Source organism: Botryllus schlosseri, chromosome 10 (genome assembly GCF_051294905.1).
Source record: "Botryllus schlosseri isolate E-star chromosome 10, Bs_hap1, whole genome shotgun sequence".
NCBI lineage: Eukaryota > Metazoa > Chordata > Ascidiacea > Stolidobranchia > Styelidae > Botryllus > Botryllus schlosseri.
In genome coordinates, this window is record NC_137245.1 from 10362879 (window position 1) to 10385305 (window position 22427).

Below are 22427 nucleotides of genomic sequence, written 5' to 3' on the forward strand. Positions count from 1 at the left end.
CTCTAACTTCCTAATTGCCTAATAGTTTAACACAGAGGTCTCAAACACGCGGCCCGCGGGCCGCATGCGGCCCGCGAGATCATTTTGTGCGGCCCGCGAAGACATTTTGGAATTTCAAGTATTTCAAGTACGACAATATATTCCAGTATCATATATCTTTCTTAGATTTAAGAACTTAAAGTTCACTCTAAAACTACTACAAAAACCGGAAATCTAAACAATTACTTCACTATCACATCACTTCTAAAATCTACCCTGCGTTGGGAAGATCGCTATTTCGTCACATTTCAGGTTCATGATGATAAAACATGACCGACCCGTCGATGATTCGTGACTGAAAATCGTGATTTTGTTTGGTGCGACCTTTCGATTTTGGATTCACTTGGTGATAAACTGAAGATTATTCGAGTTGCGTCGGGTCAAAAGTTAAAATCAGAGAAGGACTTGCGTCCCGGAATAGTGACTTGTTAATCCTACGGACGCAACACTCTATGACACTGCCATGGGGAATAGTAATATTTCAAAAGCCAGTAGCTTGCGTTGCCCAAGGTATATAGATATCTAATCAGGTCTGTATGGAAAACATTGGCATTCTGTGGCCCCCGTGACGTATATTTGGTTACATCCTTGGTGTTGTTTGTTCTCTCTATCCATGTTATTATCGGGGGCGAGTAAGGTAGTGGTACGTTCCACAACTGTACCACCAATGGATTCTTCGGCGATTCGTCATTTCGATTCCAGGGGTTCTTAACTAGGGGTCCGTAGCCCCTTCGTGGTACGAAGCACCACATCAGGGGGTACGAGATGTATTGTGGAAATAGGCCTATATGCTGTGGAATATTTTCTGAGCAAATTTATTCAACTGGAAAATATTCTTCGCGCTACTCGCGATTTCATGTGAATGGGCTTTCTGATTTTTATATAGGTATCATCAGAAATTGTGATGAAATCATACAGGGGGCACGGGAAATCTATTTTATTCAAATATTTGAAAAAAATTTCGTGTCAAGCGTGAATAGCATAATAGTAAATTACATTTTCACGATATTTGTGGAAGCCTGGCTGCAAGGTGCCGTCAAATAAGGCCTACTTGGATATTATACATTGAATACCCCTATTATAATAGGGCTGCGGCCCGCGGCGACATCAAAATTAGGAAATTGGCCCGCGAACCCATTTGAGTTTGAGACCTCTGGTTTAACACATCTACTCAGAAGTTTGTACTAACAACGAAATTTAGTGCTTTCAATTTAGAAATGATTGGAAATTAATACAAGCTGAATATAGTGCAAACTGTTGACTTAGCCTACTAACATATTTCCTGTTTCTCATTCTCAGAAAAAATAAATTCCCACACAGCGGTGTAGGGGTTCCCAAGTCAATAAATGTTAAGAACCAGTGGCGAGATAGCGTAGTGGCATAATCCACAGCTACAACACCAATAAGTGCCAGACTGCCTACTCAAGTGTTGGATGTTTATCTAGGCTCCTCCTCGCCATCTCATCCGCGTAAACGGTGTCTTACAAAAAGCCAAGAAGGGGGCCGTGCTACTACTTTGAAATGGAGAAATGGGAGATATTTCGACCCCCAAAACTCACCCGCTGGCTACGTCACTATTAGTAGTGATGGTCTGAGCTGTAGCAATAGCTTCACAATCATCATTCAACAGATCACCGGTATCTCGCTTCACGCAAAACGACGAAACGTACTTTGTAGTTGTTCACCAACTAATTGTTTTTAACATGCGCAACTATAACTAGAAATAGAACTATCGAATTTTCAAAATCCCCAACTAGAATTAGAACCGGAACGACTCAATTTTCAAAATCCGCAACTAGAGCTAGAACTAAAACTACCAAAAATATGTATATTATATTTAATATTATACATATATTTATGCATATAACCTGCGTAGATTTGGGTCCAACGTACACATATGAATATAGTCAGAGAGAGGTACCGAGCTCAAGCGTGACTATAGGTTTGGAGCAGTGATTCTCAACGGGTGCCTTTATTTTGTGATAGGAAACTTATGACACTTATGAAAACTTATGAAACTTATTATGGAAACTTATGAAACTTATGAAAACTTATGAAACTTATGAAACTTATGTAAATTATGGAACTTATGAAAGTTATGAAACTTATGAAACTTATGAAAACTTATGAAACTTGGGAAAATTGATTAAAGTCAAAATACACCAACCCAAACTCTGTCAACAAAAGGAGTTCGTGTACCACCTGAAAATAGTACATTGAACGCTCTCTCGTTTGTAATTTCTTGCTGGTGACGTCATATTTTGTGATACGATTGTTGATATACAATGTTCTTTCCAATTCTCTACTAGTTGCTGACGATTACCCCTGACGAGTGTCAGCCGAAAATATTCGGGTTTATTTCAATGTGAATATCTACTATTCAATTGTATACTGTTGATGAAAGAATTCAAAAATATGAAATTCGGTCTATATATAGAGAAAAACGCGTGAAATTGAGGTAAATCGCGCAGAGCGCGAAAAAAGTTTCAGTTGACCGCTTCTTCGCGCCTTCCTTCAAATGCTTTCACGGGGGGCGCCCTCCAGGTTGGGAACCCCTGGTTTGGAGGCTTTACCTAGCCAACTTCATTCATTCGTTCGAAAGCTTCCGCCAAGTGAAGGGGACAGTGACACACCAGAGCAGAGAAATGGAAACACGATACACACTAAGCGAATACTGGTTCTATAAATATATTACTATAGTCTTTCTGGCAACTATCCGGCTTGCTACCTTACCTATTTACATCAATCCGTACTTAATTATTATATTTGATGCTTTAACTTTTCAGGTATGACGAAGTTTCCGACAAAGGGACTTGTGATTCCGAACCATATTCAAATCTTCAAGCCCAAGAGTGTATATTTGCATCCGAAATTTGAGGCACGCAGTTTCGATTACGACGTAGCTCTGGTACGTAGGCAACAGGATATAAATCTTATAGATATTTATAGGACTTAGCTTAATAGTAATGTGCGGATTCCTATAATCGGGAATACATTGACCTTACAAGTTCGTATATTCGGTGACATTTGGAGACACCATCAATAGTAATTTAGGCCACTCGATTTTCTTGAGACCAATGAAAAAAATCAGTACAATAGCTAGAAATTATATTATCGTGGAAGCTATCTAATAGCGATCATTTCCCGTACAATAGCTGCTGAGAGAAATGGTGAACAGCGAAGATTTTAGCTTAATATATTTGCTCCAGTATACATTCCCTGTACTTGCGCTACTAATGGACGCTGTTTCATTTTAGAATATTCAGACCACGACTCGACTAATTTTATGTGAGTCGAGTATATAATGGCAATATGAGAAAGTGATTAGCCACAACAGAGATGGTTGTGACATTTTCGTCACCATACATCACTAATTCTAGCTATGTGGACCCAAGCTCCGTACTTTTGAGGCCTGCTTCAATTCATCGCACTTCTTTTCACACCGCCCTAAAAATAAATTAACGATTTGCGCTATTAGAAGCTAAAATATGGTAGGTCGTTAAGCTACATTTGCATTCATTTTATTTCCGGAGAATATAGGCAATATTGCACTAAGTTTTCGGACTCCATCATGCTTGTGCTTCAAACAAAAGACCTCAAAGTACTGTAGTTTAGGGATAGGCTACCATATTTCTCTTTTCGAAGGATTTATCCTATTTTTTCAATAAAAGTCAATCCGTCGGGGACGCCTAAATACCCTCTTTTTCGCATTTCGTTCTCTTTTTTTCCTTTGACTTTTAGGCGGTTAGACAGCGAAGACGACCACGAAAGGTCAAACCGGTACAAACTACACGTAAAAACGGACTTCACAGGCATTATCGCGAAGGTTCACTAAATAAAAGTGAAGCTTCCTGCGATCATAATTTCCCCAATAAACTCCCCGTTTTTATTTCAGTTTTGGTAACTCGCAACATGTCCTCTTTTCAAGATCTGAAAATCTGGTAACCCTTTGTAACTACACCATGTATAATGATAAAAGCAAATGCAAATACAAATCTCATCTTTACATGTAGCAAAATATATTTCACGTCTTTTGCCCGGAAAGCCTCAACGGTTCAACGGTCAACAAGTCAGGGATCACATTTTCCATACCCCGACACGCAGTGTGATGCTAGATCACTATACCTACATTTCCAAATGTTCTGCCGATACATATAGGCCTATACGGTGATGAAACTGTCACATGAGTGACATTCGGAAAATCTAAAATTACCAGCTCGGTTATATTTACTATGGCTGGGTTGAATTGAGTGCCGTAGTGCTCCGATCCCTAATCGGGTATTAGGCTTTCGAATCGAGTTGAGTGGATATCTGATGTGGAAAGTTTAATATGTACCGTTTATGCGACAATAAAAATATGTAGACTTCTCTACACTGAAAATAGATCATTAAGTATCTTCTTAGTTATATACCTTATCAAGGGTTCTTAGACGACTTTTCGCGGACGATCAAATCGAGTTTGATTAACATCTCGCAACCCAAGCCTCCCGCATCCCGAGATTTGCATTTCTAATGATAGTATGCTACGTTTTTACGAGCATGTATGAAATAGAGGATGTGCCAGCAAACCGTTGTATGATACGCCGCTATGTGAATTATGAATGAATAATTATGAAAAGGTCATTCATTCACTGAGTTTGATGCGGTGGGGTAAACAGAATAAAAGAGAACGGGGCAATATTTGATTCGATCATGGGAACAATAAAAAGTGTTGTTTTACCTTGTTGTTTTCAGTTGTTTCAAGCATCCACGTATAACACACCTAAATCAGTCCCATCGAACTATTCCTCAGAGTTATCAGCATGCATGATTTCTAGGTGGAGTCGCCCATTCATTTTGCTTCGGGTAATTCCTTCAACACCTATACCCGGGGTAGGCGACCTTTAGCCCGCAAAGAGCTAACTGATCCAATTTCTATATCAGTGAAGTATAAGTAACATTTCGTTATAATATTGACATGTGTTTTCATACACACATAGATACGTATTGGAAAAAGAATGAAGCCCAACGGCAATAGATTGGTCGAAGCCGAGGAAAATTTGATATACTCAAGGTTCGTCCGACCAGTATGTCTTCCCTGTATCAAAGGGGATCGTTTGAAACCTGTTGATATACTGAAAGATTACAGTGGAAAAGAATGCAACGGTGAATTGCATGTGCTCACATTATGTAGGCTATACCAATTACACGTTATACTAGGCTTACCATACGTCCTCTTTTAAGAGGATTTGTCCTCTTTTTTGACTTTTTTGAAAGTGTCCTCGGAGGACGCCCTTTTGTCCTCTTTTTTGAGATTTTGTCCTCTTTTTTGAAAATTTAGGTCAGATTTAGAGCCAATTGCGAGTGATATGCCGCAAATTAGCACAGAAGTGACGCTCCGGCGGGTATTTCGGAGTGAAAAACGGTGATTTTAGCTCTGAGCGAAAAGATGACCTTTTTTTTTTTTTTTTAGTCAACCGATCGCGAAGTGGGAAAAATTCACCGGTTTTTGAGAATTCTACTCCGGTTTTGCAAGTTGCAAATTTCTGAAAAAGTGTCCTCTTTTTAGATTTCCAAAATATGGTAAGCCTACGTTATACCACTGAAGTCCTGGTGTGACTGAACCAAGAGATTTTACTACCGTAGCAATATACCCTCACGTGAATTAATTTTGGAATAGAACTCCTAAAATAATACGATAAATCGACACAAATTATTGCGTATTTCTGGGCAGATTTTTACAATCTTGTTATTTCGTCTCTCCTTAAGCTATGAACGCGAACGATGATATATGGAAACCAATATGACCAACATTTTCGGGAAACTTTCATAGTTCTGTACGTAAACCCGCTAATTATCAAGGATATCTCCGGTAAATTAAAAATATCTTCCATAAATGACACTGATCTACACAATTTTGAGGCGCCGAATTCGTAAATGACCTCAGATTTTCTCTATCACATCACGTTTTTGAGATAGGAAATATCCCTAATTTGAAGAAAAAAAATCGACCCCCTCTGCTGTCAAAAAAAAGGAAGTCTGATGCAATAAACACCGACTTACCTGCAATATTCCAGTTTTAATTAGCAAACAAGCATTCTATATTTTATTCACACAAATTAGCGTTGTCTTTATGAAAATTTCATGCGTTCAGCTCACACAATATCCACATAGACAGTCCAATTGAATGCAGAAATTCTGAGGACACACACAAACGTAGCAAAGTGCCTAAATGAAGATTGACTCAAAGGGACTTGGGCATGGCGAGTTCAGAAAAAGTCAAAAATGGGCTTTCATAAAATATGAACTCTTCAAGCTTACAAATGTTCCTTTGCGTAGTATCTGGAATTTCTCTTTTCAAACTCCAGCAATAGTCAGTCATCATATGAAAATCCAGGTACAGGTGACGACTGTGTCCTTGTCCTTGTCCGATTTTCACTGGGGCGACAAATCAACCAATCTATAAATCCCACCGACCTTGATAACTTGCCTCCATAATTTTAATGTCCTGGTGGAAACGTTCACCCTGTGCTTCACTAACTTTCTCAAGGTTTTCTGGAAACTCCTCCACATGGCTCTTCAAATAGTGAACTTTGATGCTCATCCTGCATCCCAAATATTCAAAACCAAGCAGTAGCCTATACCTCTCTTAAGATATATTTATAATTTTCTGCTTTTCCGTTTCCCAAAAAATAGCGCCGAAAGCATTCCAACCTCTAGCCTCGAATGGCAACATTGATTATACAAAATTTCCATCCTTCAGCAACTGCCTGATTTGTTGTCCATTGAAAAACCCAGCTCCTTTTACTCTTCACTGAGGCCAGGAAAAGCTTGACATATATCCTTAAAACATTCTCCTTCTAAGCTTCTACATATTGTTTCGTGAGACCAAGTTTGATGTGAAGAGGAGGCGAGAAGATCTTTTTTACATCAACCAACTGATCACGTATGATGTTTCGTCTCCAGGTGTCAGGCTGAGCCTTGGAGGCCACGCTTCTTTGTTCAAGTGCTTATCCTTGGCCCTGCTGTCCCAGTAGCATAGGAAACATGGGTATTTGGTGTAGCCACTTTGCTGCCCAAGCACAAAGTTCATCATTTTCAACTCTAGACAGATGAGCGAACCATGCTCATGGTACTTCAGCTTTTAAAGAACGGTTTTGAAGTTCCGATACTCTTCTTTCATTGCCACCGAATGTCATATAGGAATAGAACCGTACACGTTACCATTGTCAAGTAGAACACACTTCAAACTTCGTGTGAAGCTATCAATGAAAAGTCTCGATTCGTCTGCACTGCATCCTACTGTGGTAGTCCCATTTCTAGTAAAAACCCTTCTATATTGACGCAATAAACGAAAACATTATGTCAAGCACAGTATGGAAGCATTCCTTCTTCTCGTTTGATTTCAAATGTCACGCCTGTACCAGCTTTTGGAGTTGCTCCTTCGCATGCCTATTTTTTATTCCAAGGCAAGAAATTTTAATAAAGACAACGTAAATTTGTGTGAATATAATATAAAATGCTTTTTTGCTAATTTAAGCTTGATTATTGCAGAAAAAACAGTGTTTATTGCATTAGAATTCTTTGTTTTTGCAACACAGGGAGGGGGGGGGGGGGAAATTGATTTTAAAAAAATAAGAGATATTTCTTATCTCAAAAACGTAATGCGATAAAAAAAATCCGAATTAGCCAAAATCAGTTGTAAAAACCCAAACCTGAAAAAAAGTTGAAATTTGTTGACCAGTGTAATTTGTTTTGTCAAGTTGTAAGGTTTAGGAACTGAGAGCTTGAGAATATTTAAAGGCTTTTATTAATATGGAAAGGTTGGCAAAACCTGAATACATAGATAATAATTTCTAAACCACATTATTTTGGTAATCTGCCCTCGTGACCTGTTGTAGGGAATATGTGGGATCAATAACACACTGGGATCGAAAATACTTGATAAATTATCTATGCTAACACTGCTCAACATAATTTTTGTTGACTTTGACCAAACAATTGAGTTTGACAAACTTTTGGGAGCTGAATTAAAAAATGACTCTCGTTTATCTCTATAACGTCACGTTTGTCGGTAAGTGTGGCGTTATGATATGCTTGATTGAGCTCGGCGATGGGTTCCTGGATTGTTTAGATAACAGACATGCATGTGGTCTGCTGCAGGAATACACTTCGGGTTCGGCTTGTAAAGGTGTCTGTCCAAGTAGTCAGTCTTACAGCTAGAAGCTCGGTGATAATGCTATAGTTGTGCACCCATCATATTGTCTCATACTCCACATAATAGGACTACTATTAATATTTTGTGTTTATTGCATAAAACGTTTCAAAAAACCACAAGCAGTCGAAAGTAAATCAATAAACTTTAAATAAACATTTGCGCTGCTTTAATTGGTTGATTTAAACTGATATTGGTTCTACAGGACACAAAAAGTGTGGGTTTCAGTGTCCAAATTTACGCTAATGACCCATAGTTCTGTAGGTTGTCTTTTCCTGATTGTCTGCTGTCCGACATAAACATATGGTAGTGACACATGTGTATCAGGGTTACAAGTGCATCCCTGTTGTCTGACCACTAAGAAAACACAATATTTCAAGGCTGACACACATATGATCGAATCGTGCTCGTGATATTGCAACAGTTCAATGTTTCTGTATTCTTCTCAATGTTTCTGTATTATTCACGAAGACTAGCTGAGTGTGGAATTGTAACTGCACCTAAGACGTTGCTATTTTGAAGAATGCCACACTCTAGGATATTTTCTGGGCTATAGCTATAGGCATTTGCGATTCACTTGAGTTGTAAATCGGGATTCTTAACTCCTCCAGTAATCCATGGTAACAGTATCATGCCAATGCTAGTATCACGGAAATACACAAAGCTTACCGAGCGTAGGCCTACGTAGAAAAGGCTGTTTCTCCTGATCGAAAGTGAGATACCTTCTCTATACCTTCCAAGTAATCTTTTCTCACTTCGTAAGGATGTTAAAAGTTCCAAAGATTTCTCTTCCAAGTCGTAAACCTTATGTCTGATCAATAACTCGTGTTGATGGACTACTCTACGTTCTGAATCATCTTCGATTTCAAAATCTTCATCTTTAGGCCTGCTATCCCTGATATCTTCATCTTGATCCAAATTATCGAGCGTTTAGTAGTTTCAAGTTACAATCGATAAGCTGAACGGGGCATTGAACTCATAGCTGATAGTAAATGTAATGTTTATTTTTCTTGCCATATCCTGCAGTTTGCATCAAATATGTGTGTGAAATATCCTCGGATGATTACATCCTCTAACCAAAAATGGGTGAACGCATCGGCCTTAATCGATACCAATACCTTTTTTCTTAATAATTCAATCGAGCCCTTGGCTATATAACTTATTATATGGTAAAAGTGTTGATTTTGATATGGCATGGAAAAGTAATAGGGCTAAATTCGTAATAATTTGCATATTTTGGGCAAATGTCGTAGAGCAAAAACTTCAGGTGATAGAAGAAAACCAGCGGCATTTTTGGAACCAGAACGCCAAAATTAGCCTAGATCAAAGTAAACAAATTTGACGTTCAAAATTGTAGCCCAGTGTAATCCCACACTCCGTGAATTTGTCTACAATTGCATGCTGCCAGAATCTTTCCTCACACGCAAAAAACTTCGAGCTGCATGAGTTATGGGGTCTGTGACAGTTGTTTTCGGTTTCAGGGGGTGTAAAATCAATTTCAATCGACGCATTCATCTTTCGTTGCATCCTTCAACACGTACAAACCAGCAATTATTTTTAATGGGAAGTGTAGGGCTTGTATCAGGCTATATAAAATCATGTATTTTTTTCATTCAATATCATCCTTCGGTGAACTTTTTCAATTCAATTACAAAATTTTTAGACTTGAGGCCAATGATACTATAGCCAAATCGAGCAAAATAGTTGGACTAACTAGTCATGCAACGACAGAAACACGTCGACATACATAGACGCTGTATAAAATGATTACCAGTGGTGTTTTATCGCTATAATGAGCTATGTTAAAGTCAAAATCTCGATTTACGGGCAATGTGGATGTGCCCTCAAATTTGTAAGTTTGTACTTAAATCGAAACTTGATTTCATAGCAACATTTAGGGCAGGGCCGGCCAACAGGTGGCCCGCGAGAAGACTTTGAGTGGCCCGCGAGGTGATTTCCGAAATTGGTAATATTATCTAAAATGGATTGCACAGATTGTGAACTTGGAAGGCCACCCAAAAATTTGATTAGTCTGGCCGCCACACTTGAGACGTGATGACTAAAATGTCAGTTCCGACGCATTGGCAGGTCCATGAGCCAGTCACACATTTTGGTAGATCTTCGTACACCACAATATAGCAGAATAATTTGCGATGGATTCATCAAAAGTAAAAAACTTCTACACGCTTCGCGTAACATGTTGTCACTTGATTTCTTTCTTTCAATATTGTTACCCCTTTGTGAAAATGAAAGAACGCCTAATGCATCAGATTGAGTCTAACTATATTCGCGATTACGAGACAAAGTGTCGTTCAACATATGCGACCTTGCGTTTGCGCTCGCAGAAAGACCGTCGACTATGAAACCTAGGCACAAAATGATTGACGTATGTTTGGTCTAAGATTGCGATATCGATATGTCCGGGCGCCGAATAGCCCATTCCTTGCAAACTAACCCCAACGATATGGCCTACAGCGGGTCCGCAATATAGTCAAGTAACGATATTATTGAACTATGAGCTTCGAAAAATGTTCGCGCTTGGCGCAGCTAGTGGCCCGCGCAATAGTTCGTCAATCAAATGTGGCCCTTTGGCTGAAAAGGTTGGCCAGCTCTGATTTAGGGTATTAGGTTATCTATTCTATTTTTTCGACGATTGCGACCAAACATTCTTCTGTGGCCGACAAGATAGAGTAATTGTGAAGCGTCCGGCTTCTTGATCGGTAGGTCGTGGGTTCGATCCCCGGCCGGGTCAGCTCAAAGACCTGATTAGTAACACTGGTATCCGTGACTTCCCGGCTTGGCGCTCATACATTACTGGGATAGCATGGAGGGGTGGTGCATGACTTAGAAAGCCGTAAAGGCTATATCTGCACTTCGTAGTCCAGCGGCATATGCACATCATGCACTCATGGTATGCATATGCACAGATCGTGTGTATGTGTATCATGAGTCGGTGAATATGCCGCAAAAACATCAAGGACAAAAATAAACTACGTTATTTCCTTCCTCTCCTGACTTGCCGTAGCTTAGATTGCACTGGCGAACACAATTTTTGTTGACTTTCATCAGACAATTGATTTTGACTAACTTTTGGGCGCTGAATTCTAAAATTACTTCCGTTTTACTCTATCACGACAAGTTTTGGGATAAGCACACACCACATTGTCTCATAACCCACATAAAAGTACAACTTTTATTATTTTTTGTTTATTGTATGAAACGTTTCAAAAACCACAAGCAGCCGAAACTAAATCAATAGACTTCAAACAAACATTTGCATTGGTTTATCTAGTTGATTTAAACTGATATTGCCACTGCTGGACAAATAAAGTGCTAGTTTCAGGGCTCAAATTTACGCTAATAACTCCCAATTATGTGGGTTTTCTCGTTTGATACTGGAGCAATAGTCAGATAACATATATAAGCTCTAATCTACTCTGGTATCTGACCCCAAACATCTTCAGATATTGTGGCACACTTTCTCCTTGCCCATCGCTGACTGTGCTAATGTTTTCCGGGAAATTACACCTATAGTGATAGTAAATGTAATGCTTATTTTTCTTGCCATATCCAGCAGTTTACATCAGATATGTGTCTGAAATATCCTTGGAGGATTGCATCCACTAACCAAAAATGGGAGAAAGCATCGGCCTAGAATCCTAGATCGAAACCAGTACCTTTTTTCCTAATAATTCATTTGAGCCATTGGCTATACAAGTTATTATATGTCAAAAGTCTGGATTTCTATATGGTATGGAAAAGTAATAGCCTACGGCTAAATTCGCGAAAATTTGCATATTTTGTGCATATGCGGTAGCGAAATTACTTGCCTTGATAGAAGAGAACCAACGGCATTTTTGGATCTAGCACACCAAAATTTGCCTAGATCACGTGCATGCAGCATCAAAGTCAACAATTTTTTTGTTCAAAATTGTTGCCCAGTGTTATATTACACAGCAGCAAAAGTTGGAACATGCAAGTTGTTGAGCATATGCTTCCTAGGTCACCAGGTCACTATGAGGTGGAGACCGATGATACGTTCGAGCAACAACTTTTGAACGTTCATAAATATTTTTTTCAAAAGGCGGATATACATGTATATATGTCCGGTAGGTAAAGCTTATATCAAAGTGTTGAGCCAGCAAAAGATCTACTCTTATCGGCTGAAGATTTGGAGGCCAGAGATCATTGTGCCATTTTTATCCATCGGTACCACATCACAACTACTTGAAGTTCAATTCCATTCAATTTAATATTAGTTCAGTTCATTAATGAATGAAAGATATGAAGGTGTCGAAACGACTTGGAGTAGTCTTTAAAATCAGACACCCACCTGGCCTAGGTGATGTATAAAGAAGGCATGCACACTGAATGAAAAGTAAAAGGAGATAATATTATAGGACAGGCGACAAAAAGAAGTGACATGTGTCGGAAGGCGAGATCGATATGTAAGGTCGTGTTCCGATAAACCTGCGGGTTGCTTAGTATTGATTCAGTAGAAGTTGTTTGTATTTCGACTTGAATGTGGACATGCTCGACGACTGTCGGATATCCGGTGAGATACTGTTCCATACTCTAGTTATGATGGACCGAATGCCAAGAGCTATGTGGGCAAAATGCTTGGCTAATGACCATACGCACAGCATTCATACATATTCAGACTATTCCTTATTCGTATAGTCGTGTGTCATATTCATCCTTCGATATTAGCAATACCCCTTTGCAGTTTGAAATACACTTCGTCAGTCCTGGTAGAAGCTAGATAGCTTCCGCTGAATCGCAGGGTTACTAATCAACACTAATATCTGAAATTGTCAACCTGTTTATCTCTCGCCTCGCGCATGCGCTGTACTGCAGGTATGTTTGTTACTGATGCAAAAACACACTATGTTGCCAGCAACTCAATAATTGCCTCTTGTAATCGAATCATTTTCTAATAATTTATTTAATAGTATAGTATATTCATATTGAAATGAATCCCACTATTTTTGACTGACACTCGTCAGGGGTAATCGTCAGCAACTAGTAGAGAATATAGGAAATAACATTGGATATCACTAATCGTATCACAAAATATGACGTCACGTCGTCACCAGCCTGAAATTTCGAATAAGATATAATTCTTTATCTACCGCAACTCTGTAATCGGACCTCTTCATATATTGCATGAATACCAATTTGACTGCATGACTGAAATTTTTAAAATTTAGTCCGATCTCGCCATTTTCCTTAGGGGAAAGGTTGCCCCCCGGATTATGTGTGTGGCGTACTTACCGGTTGTACTGTGATTAAAGAATACAATAATTATTTGGGAACTAAAAGTCACCATGAACTATCCAATTACGTATAATTGAAATTTGTAGCATATATGTGATAGGCCTACTTCGATGAGATATATTTGACTGCTATTCGAGTGTATTCCTTCTTCGATAGATTTTTGTGGATGCAGCAGCGCCACAGAGACCACTACGGCCGCTATCCGCTCCTGGTTATAAGCCATCTAGCCTACTGTTTCTTATTCAGCTGTTGCGAGATTTCCAGAATACGCGATATGCAGTAGGCTATACCGTCCATTTAACCACCCATACGATACAGTTTAATCCTGTACTAATTGACGAGGAGTAATATAACTGCATAAACTATATCAGTCTGATTTAAATCATACCAGAGGTTCGTGTGGGTGTGCACTGAGCAGTCTGTAGGACAGGAAGACACTGTCATAGATAGATTACTACTAGTCTGCGACAACATAGGCTCTGATCACTTCGTCTGCGGTCAATTTATTTGTGACATGCCGACAGAGGCTTAGTAAAACCACGCTGTGTAATTGCTGAATTACTGGTTGCTCACGCAGATCATATCCGCATGTTGAGACTCGAGAGCATGCACTTGTACGCAGAGCATGGTATGGTATGGTATGGAACGAGAATTTTCCATACTCCGTACTTGCCTTACTCTCTCCATACCATACTTGCAATTTTCCATACCGTACCAACATTGTTCCATACCATACTTGATACATATTCCATACTTTCAAATACTTAAATATCATAAGTATAATTCCTTTTCTAGCACCTATATTATTGATATTTCGGATGTCATTATTGCTTAAACTAGCCATGATGCGAATCTAATTCCTGGTAATAGTTTGCAGAGTCTGTTTTGGTGAGGTTTAGTCCACGGTGGTGCGGTGCCGTGTAAGTCTACTCTACTGCTTCCGCGAGGAAAATGAGATAGTCAGCAGATTGTTATCTAGGACCGTCCATAAAAGGGACGGTAATATACTGCCCGCGGGCCGGATGCGGCCCGCGATGAGATTTTGTTCAGCCCGCGGGCAATTTCCCGTCTTACATGATAATGTGACCCGCGGCCCCAGTCAGCCGAGATTCCCCACCACTTGCTTAAACGTAAAATTTTAGTGACTGCGTATGTAATTATATAGGTGTGCGCACTGCGCAGCGTGCGAGAGTGGAGCTTACGCGTAAGTTCGTCGAAATGAGAAGACTTGCATTATCGGCATTTATGATGTACTCAACCCTAATGAATTGATATCTTGGTGAATTTTCGGTACCGGACTTATGAAACGCTTTGAAATCTTAATTAAGGATTGCACCATGAGTTAGTTGATCAGAGAGAAGCAGACATGGCGGCACCTGTATGACAATGCTGTTCTCAAATCCACATTGTACTGTCATTATCGGCGAGAAATGGCTTTGAAGTGACATTGCTGTCGATAAAATACATTCATTAAATACGATTTATTCCTTGTATATATGCGCGAATAATGTATCCATTCAGCAAGCCGGCTTGCCGAACACTTAATTTTCCCATATCCGGCCCGACGACTGGCGAAGTTGCCCGCCCCTGCTCCATAAGAATATCATCGCATTTCCGGTACATTGGCATGATGCACATGCAAGTTTGAAGTAAATACTCGCAAAATAATTTTAATATAGGCGCACCCATAAATATCCCAGCTACAGGCGATCAATACTGCAGCGATCTGCGTGATTATTAGTACATCATTCGGTTGGGGTTATAGCGTGGCGAGAATTTCAAACTATGTCTACCCCACTCCCTAATTTATAATCCTAATGCGAGAGCGTTTGAAATATGACCAATAAGATATCTCGGTATGCAAATAGTATAAATGTGTGGAGCGGACAATGTTTCAGAAGAAATGTAATTATCAATCGCATTGAGCAATTAGTACGTTGCATCATGATTGCTTGTGAGCTGTCGTCACTCAAGGAATGAGCTATAGTTGGAGTTGCCTACGTTACCAATTATTGCGTCACATGATAGACTATGCTCGGAGACGTGTCTAGACTCAATAGAATATCAGATTAACATTACCGTTGTCATTATTATATCACAAAATCATGTCACTCCAAGTGCTCCTAAAACCGTTGCACAAGCGCGTATTTGTACCAACACAGCGTTCAATAGTTCACGTTCACACATAACAAAAGCGATCGTATTCCGTGAGTAGCGATCAACGTACGCTTCATGAAGCTTGTACAGATCACGATAAAATGTATAAAACACCAAAGTATGGAAGTATGGAAATGTCGTTCCATACCATAGATTGAAATCTTCCATTCCATACCATACTTAGATTCTTCCATATTCCATACCAAAATATCGATCCATACCATACCATACTTCCATACCATACCATACCTTACCATGCCCTGCTTGTACGTACGTCGTACAGGTACAACGACTTGATCGGCACCGATTACGTTATGATTTGAAATTGGGTCGAAAATGTTGCTTCGAGTCAAGAGTCCATCCACATTTCTGAAACACCGAGTCAAGTCAATTCATCTTTGCAGACTGACTCGAGTCGTCCCAACACTGCTGTGATGCTGTAACTGTATTAGCAGGTCACTCCACTCATCGCCATGTAACGTTTTCGTTATCTTCGTAGGAAATGCCTGGATCAAGGAGGGAAGTTCAGTAATAATAACCGGATTCGGAAAGATGTCGCATGGGTCGATCTCATTACCTGTCAATCTTCAAGAGGGACTTTTAAAGATCGAAGCAGACTGGAAGTAAATTGAAAATATTTAAAAGTGCATGTCAAGAAATGTCGAAATACCTACTCAAACTAGTTATGTCTTGGTTGATCGATTAGGTCGAAATTGCTTTTAAAATAATGAGAAAATGAGACTACTGAGCCGGAATCGATACGCGGTAAAGTAATTTTGTAGGATGCATCCATGTACAATGTACATGTACAAGTACTGTTTCCCAGATGAACGACGGTGAATTTAGGTCAGTTGATTGGTTACTGTAGTTACTGGTTTTGTGATAGATAGAATGCTATTCGGTTTGTGAAATCACCGATTTACTCAACACCCACTACACCCGTGTTGTAATGACTCCAGTCCCGATTTTTCGTTGAATTGACTCGACTTGTACTTGAGTCATTAAGCTTGTCTCGACCAAGTCATGTCTCATTATAGACGAGTCTTACCCGAACGAATATAGTGTGAACAAATCCACCCAGCACATGCATTGATCGCTAATATCATACTGACACATGATAACTTGCTGTGACTTGATAAACAGTTACCGACTGCAAAACTAGAATCGAACTGATGTTGCGAAGTTAGAAATTTCCGTTTTTGAGCGTTGAAATGTTTAGCAACCGCAGAATTTTAAATGGTGTGGTCGCCGTGGTCGCTCTTTTGCAGCAATCAAAATCTAAAGTCTGCCATAGTCCCAGAATTTAGAGAAAGGAAATCTAGCATGAAAATGTTTGATTAATCGGATGTAGTAATCCGAATTTTAACGCAAATTTATCTCATTTTTGATATTGTTGCCTGAGGATTTCGAGAGCTGGCTTCGAGAGCTACGCATTTGCGCACGTGCGCAGCGTATAGAGAACATTGGTTACTAGTAGTGCGGAGCATGGACCGGAGCCGGATTGGATATCCGGCCGGATTTTTACAATTTTGGCCGGACCGGAGCGGAGCCGGATCAGTACTTTTTCTGTTACGGCCGTAGCCGGATCGGAGCCGGATCACTGCTTTTTTGATATGGCCAGAATCTTTATGGATAAGCATGACTTTTATAACTAAATTACTACCGACCAACTAACCACACGCAGGTAACTGCCAAGCCAGTGCGAGCGTAAACGAGGCATATTTATCAATTCACGGAATCCCCGTACCGTGTAGGGCCGGATTTCTGGCCGGACTTTTTCATTTTTGGCCGGAGCCGGATTGGAGCCAGATCAGTACTTTTTCCTGATACGGCCGGATCGGAGCCGGACCAGAGAATTGAACAACCGGATCGGAGCCGGACCAGAGAATTTGTCGATCCGCTCCGCACTAGTTACTAGTCACAAGTCAATTTCACTTTCATAGTTTTGATTCGAGTCAAGTCGAGTCATTTTCAATTCTCCACCAAGTCAGCTAGCATAGAGGGATTCAAATCTGCTCGAGTGATGTAGAATAGCTCGCATTCCGAATGTAGTAATTTTTCTCAGACTTAACAGTTTCTGGCCCTATATCCAAGTATCAGGACTGATAGACGAAATACCAATGATGTGGTAACTTTACTATTCTTCGAAGTTACAATGAGATGTCTGTCTTGGCCGTCCTAATCTAACCCATATAACTTGGTTCGAGTCATACACAATGACTCGAGTACAAGTCGAGTCAATACAATACAACAATTGACTCGAGTCGAGTTATTTTCCGAATTTGATAAAATGGACTCGAGTCAAATCACGACACCGGAAAATCGCGACTCGAGTCGTTACAACCCTGCCTTGCCCTATACACACCGCGTCGCATAGTGACTTTATAAGTGGACGGTTGGCGGAATACATCGAAATGTTTGTCAAGCCTAGAAATCCGTGATATCCGTGATATTTTATAACTATGATGCATCTAATACCCTTAAATATGGTACTGTTGCTGTATATTGATTTAAAAGAGTCTTCTGTGTGTAAAAATAACAAATAGATTGAATTTCTAAACCAGTGGTTCCCAACCTTTTTCGACTCATCGCCCCCTATTCAAACTCCACACCGATAATCGCCCCCCAAATATTGGGAACCGAAAAATGGGCATACAGACTGAAATCACCGGCGAGTTGACTAAGAAAAAGGGTCAACTTTTCGGCTCTACCTCGAAATTACACTTTTCCAGCTACATTTTGGTGAGTCGACTAACAAAAAAGGTGATTTCTCCGACTTTATTCCAAAAGGACCGTAACAGCACTTCGTCAGCCCCCCCCCAATACGTTGGTCTTGACCCCCTCCTCCATAGGGTGATAAAGCAAACTTCTGAACCCCTCAGACGCAACTCCCCCGATACCTCTTTACCGCTACTGCTCAGCACAAATTGTTGGACTCTTTAGTTAGCGGGCCTAAATTTCTATCATTCATGATTGAATCGGTCAATATGATCGGGAATTGCATATATATATATATATATTGCTGTCAATTTTTATCCTCTCTTTGCTCATGTATTCAGATTGACCGGTAAAGCTGAGTGAGGTGTCTTGGAAAATGTAGGGCCCGTAAATAATAATTGAACACATTCGGGCGAACCCGTGTGTACAATGATTTCGTTATGTAATGACATTTCGTGGCCTGTCTGCTATATCAAAAGATATTCAAATCGCTCATACGTACTAAACTAAAAGACGCACACGATTTCAAATTGGTATTTCTTCACTGGCAATTAATTTTTCTCTGCGAGATGGCATTTTTTGTGGGGTTCTATGATCGCCAGGACAGTAACATTTGGCGCCAGCCATTTAAGCGCCTATGGACAATTAAATATATATGTATATCGTATATATATCGAAGTCGGTCAGCATAAAGGCAGTCCTTTTCCGCCAAGGTTTTCTCGTTCTGGCACACTTCTCGGAGTCGCATTTTACATGACCTGAAACTTCATATGTCTTGGTGCGTCATGGTGTGATAATGGCTGACGCCGAGATGCCCATTTCTATAACTCATGCGTATTATTTCTTGGACGAATGGTATCCCATAGCCTAAGCAAGAAATACGGGACCACGAAATGGCGCGCAGCGCGAAAATTTTTTGAAAAAGTTGCCCAAATTTCCAAAATAATACTCTATAATTATTGTTAATTCACGAAAAAATAGTGGGCCCTCTTCGAGCTCTGGCCGCCCATCGCAATTGGGGGTTTTGGTGTGGCAGTTACGGTCATGGACGCCAATATAGCCATTTCAACGCGCCATCGCCCCCCTATCGCCCCCTTCGTCTATTTTCGCCCCCTATCGCCCTCTTGGCTATTTTCGCCCCCCCTGGACCGACAAATCGCCCCTGGGGGGCGATATCGCCCACGTTGGGAACCACTGTTCTAAACTGAGCCCATTTTCTATGTAGCCATTACGGCGAAAATGGGAGATTTTGGTCAAAATAGCCCCATGGGTCCGTCCAAAGTTGTAAATTGTCGTTTGTGCACGGCGCAGGCGTGGTCGCGCTACCGCATCATAGGAGCTATAAATATTCAACAGAATATATAAAACTTAGGTGCAATACCCTTATCCGTATTATAAGTCCCGCAATTGAGAAAATACAGGAGGCGGTGGAGTTTAAGCGGTGGCGAAGAAATTAAAAAAATGTGAGAGATGCCAAAATTAGGGACGATGCGAACTCCTGAAAGGTTCTGGTTAGCGTGAACGTGAACCTTTTAGAAAGGTTTTATGTGAACGCGAACGTGAACACGAACCCATGAAGCCACGTGACGCCATATGAATAATGCTCACCCTATATTTCCGTAAAGTAATATATTAACGTATAAGGTACCTAGCGGCGACTTTATGCTATATGCTATGAGTATATGTTATAATATTCAGATATCCAAAATCAATATCTTTCGTCCCTTTGCAATCAATTTCGACGATTACTTGCAAGGGAATATAAGCCGCCTGACTATTCCATCATCATCATCATCATCATCATTGGTTTATTAGCAATTTTATCAGTTCAATACCCCACAAAAAATGCGATAGAATGAATCCACAGGAAGATGTCGAAGCGACTTGGATTTGTCTATGGAATCAGACACCCACCTTGGCCTAGGCGATGTAAAGAGGAGGCATGCACACTGAATGAAAGTAAAGAAGACAGTAGAGAAAAAGAAAGCGATAAGAACAGGGCGGCATGTCATGGGAAGCGAGATCGATAGGTCAGTCTTGGTCCGGTAATCTTGAAGATGGACTGTATTTATTTAATAGTAATTGCTTGTATTTCGACTTGAATGTGGACATGCTCGTCGATTGCCGGATGGCGGGCGGGATACTGTTCCACACATCAGGTCCGGCATATTTTATAGAGCGATGATCTCGATCATATGATATTTGGACGACGTGGACGCGCGTGTGTTGTACTTGTGTGTTTTTGATTCCGAGGTAAAAAAGTCATTAAAATATTTGGGGAGGATTGATATTGATCAGAGTGGACAGCCAGTTTGTATATACTTGCTTCAAATATTACCTCATAAACAAGTTATGCAGTAGCCAACACCCGATCGGACGGATTTTTTTTATGATACAATAAATATGCCATATCAAGATGGGTCCCGTACGGCAGTTTTTACATCAGACAAAGATACATTTATTGATCTAATAAATTGATATAACAATTATTGATTACTGTTGATATAATAATTGTTTAACAAGCACAGTTTACTGTCTATCTACGTGCAGAGTATTTTGTTCTTGATGTTGTGTGATTTCGGGTCAAGCCCACAGCAGAGAGTAACTAAATGTTCACAAACGGAAAGCTGAATACGTCGGGCAACCTTTTCTAACAAAGGAAATACATGATGGTGCACGCTCATCTAGTGCTGAATTTTCTTTCATATTGCCAGACGAGAACAATTGTCGTATAAATCAGGTCCACGGTGCAGATCTAACCAATGTTCCTTTACGAACGCGAACCTCCAAATTTCTGAGGCTCAGGCACCGAACGCGAAACTGAACCTCACGTTCACACCATCCCTACTATAAATACCTTTAAATATAATCGTTCTTCCGGGAAATGCAGGTAATATTGGACCGTCACAAATCATGAGCTCCAAAGAAAAGAACTCAAATTAATTAGAAGAAATCAAAGTAAATATATGGCATGTACAGAGAGTAACCACATGCAAATCCAATACAATTCAAAACAATATATTACCAAACCTATATGAAAATTACATTTCGTCTCAGTCCATGTACCTCTCACTGTCATTGGATAAAACATAACTCTTGTAAATAACGAAAAGTATGCAAGTCACAAAATAGGACGAAGTAGAAGTAGCGGATATCAGATTTACTCGAGTAAGTATCGAAAGTAGATAAAAACCACCTAATTACTCGTAATAATTACAAGCACTCCGTTATGGACCAGATATCCTTCGAGTACGTCTATATTTTTTCATGACATTTGCAGGTGTGCCAGAAGTGTGATGGAGATTCAGCAACAAAGCCAGCGGGCGCGCTTCACAAGTCGGATGTTCTGCGCTTCTGGAATTGACGAATCTGCAAAAGTTGATTCATGCCAAGGCGACAGTGGAGGTCCTGTTGTCAAACGGGTAAGTAATGAATATTGATGATGTGACTAGAACGCGTCTTATCATACATATCTTCACAAATTCTTCTATGCGAATTTTTGTCCGTGCGCCAGCAGCAGTTTCTTAACCGTCGTAATTTTAGTAGCTATGGGCTACAAACATCGTAATTAGGCAAATTGTCGATTTTAGTACGCTCATTTTTACTCAACCCGGCTAATACAAGATTATTCATCTGGAAATAGCCAAAAAGGCCATGGCCAATGATAAAATCGATCAGACGGGAAAAGCAAGTCGATATTCAATATTATTGTCCCAATCTGATCAGCAAGTCACCAAATCTGTAAAACGTTGCGTCGAATCCTACGTTAATACTGTTTAATTTGTATACGGACATCATTGCTAGAATTCATTATGGTTATATCTGCATCATCAATTCACGAATAATATTTAATATATAAACAACTATCTTTTTGTCTTTCTTTTATTTACAGTTGAATGTCAATGAAGATGTGAAGTACTGGATGCAGATCGGAATCGTCAGCTGGGGATTGGGATGTGGTGGGCACCACCCAGGTTTTTACGCATCTGTCCCCTATGTGATGAATTGGATTTGGACCACTTTAGACAGTTATCGAAAGGGT

The 22427-nt window shown here is 40.0% G+C and overlaps 2 protein-coding genes across 4 annotated transcripts in view; both read left to right on the forward strand.

The window, feature by feature from the left end:
* LOC145449112 (F-box only protein 28-like) overlaps nt 1-22427 on the forward strand; it is a 187760-nt gene that overhangs the window by 140716 nt on the left and 24617 nt on the right. The gene's annotated exons all lie outside the window — the stretch shown is intronic.
* The window catches only part of LOC145449090 (uncharacterized), a 131381-nt gene that overhangs the window by 16876 nt on the left and 92078 nt on the right, over nt 1-22427 (forward strand). For both annotated transcript variants that reach the window (XM_080327559.1, XM_080327560.1), the window contains exons 9-13: nt 2826-2947; nt 5019-5184; nt 16167-16290; nt 21666-21807; nt 22278-22425. In XM_080327559.1, the coding sequence (XP_080183685.1) occupies nt 2826-2947; nt 5019-5184; nt 16167-16290; nt 21666-21807; nt 22278-22425 (702 nt within the window). The remainder of the gene's footprint in view (nt 1-2825; nt 2948-5018; nt 5185-16166; nt 16291-21665; nt 21808-22277; nt 22426-22427) is intronic.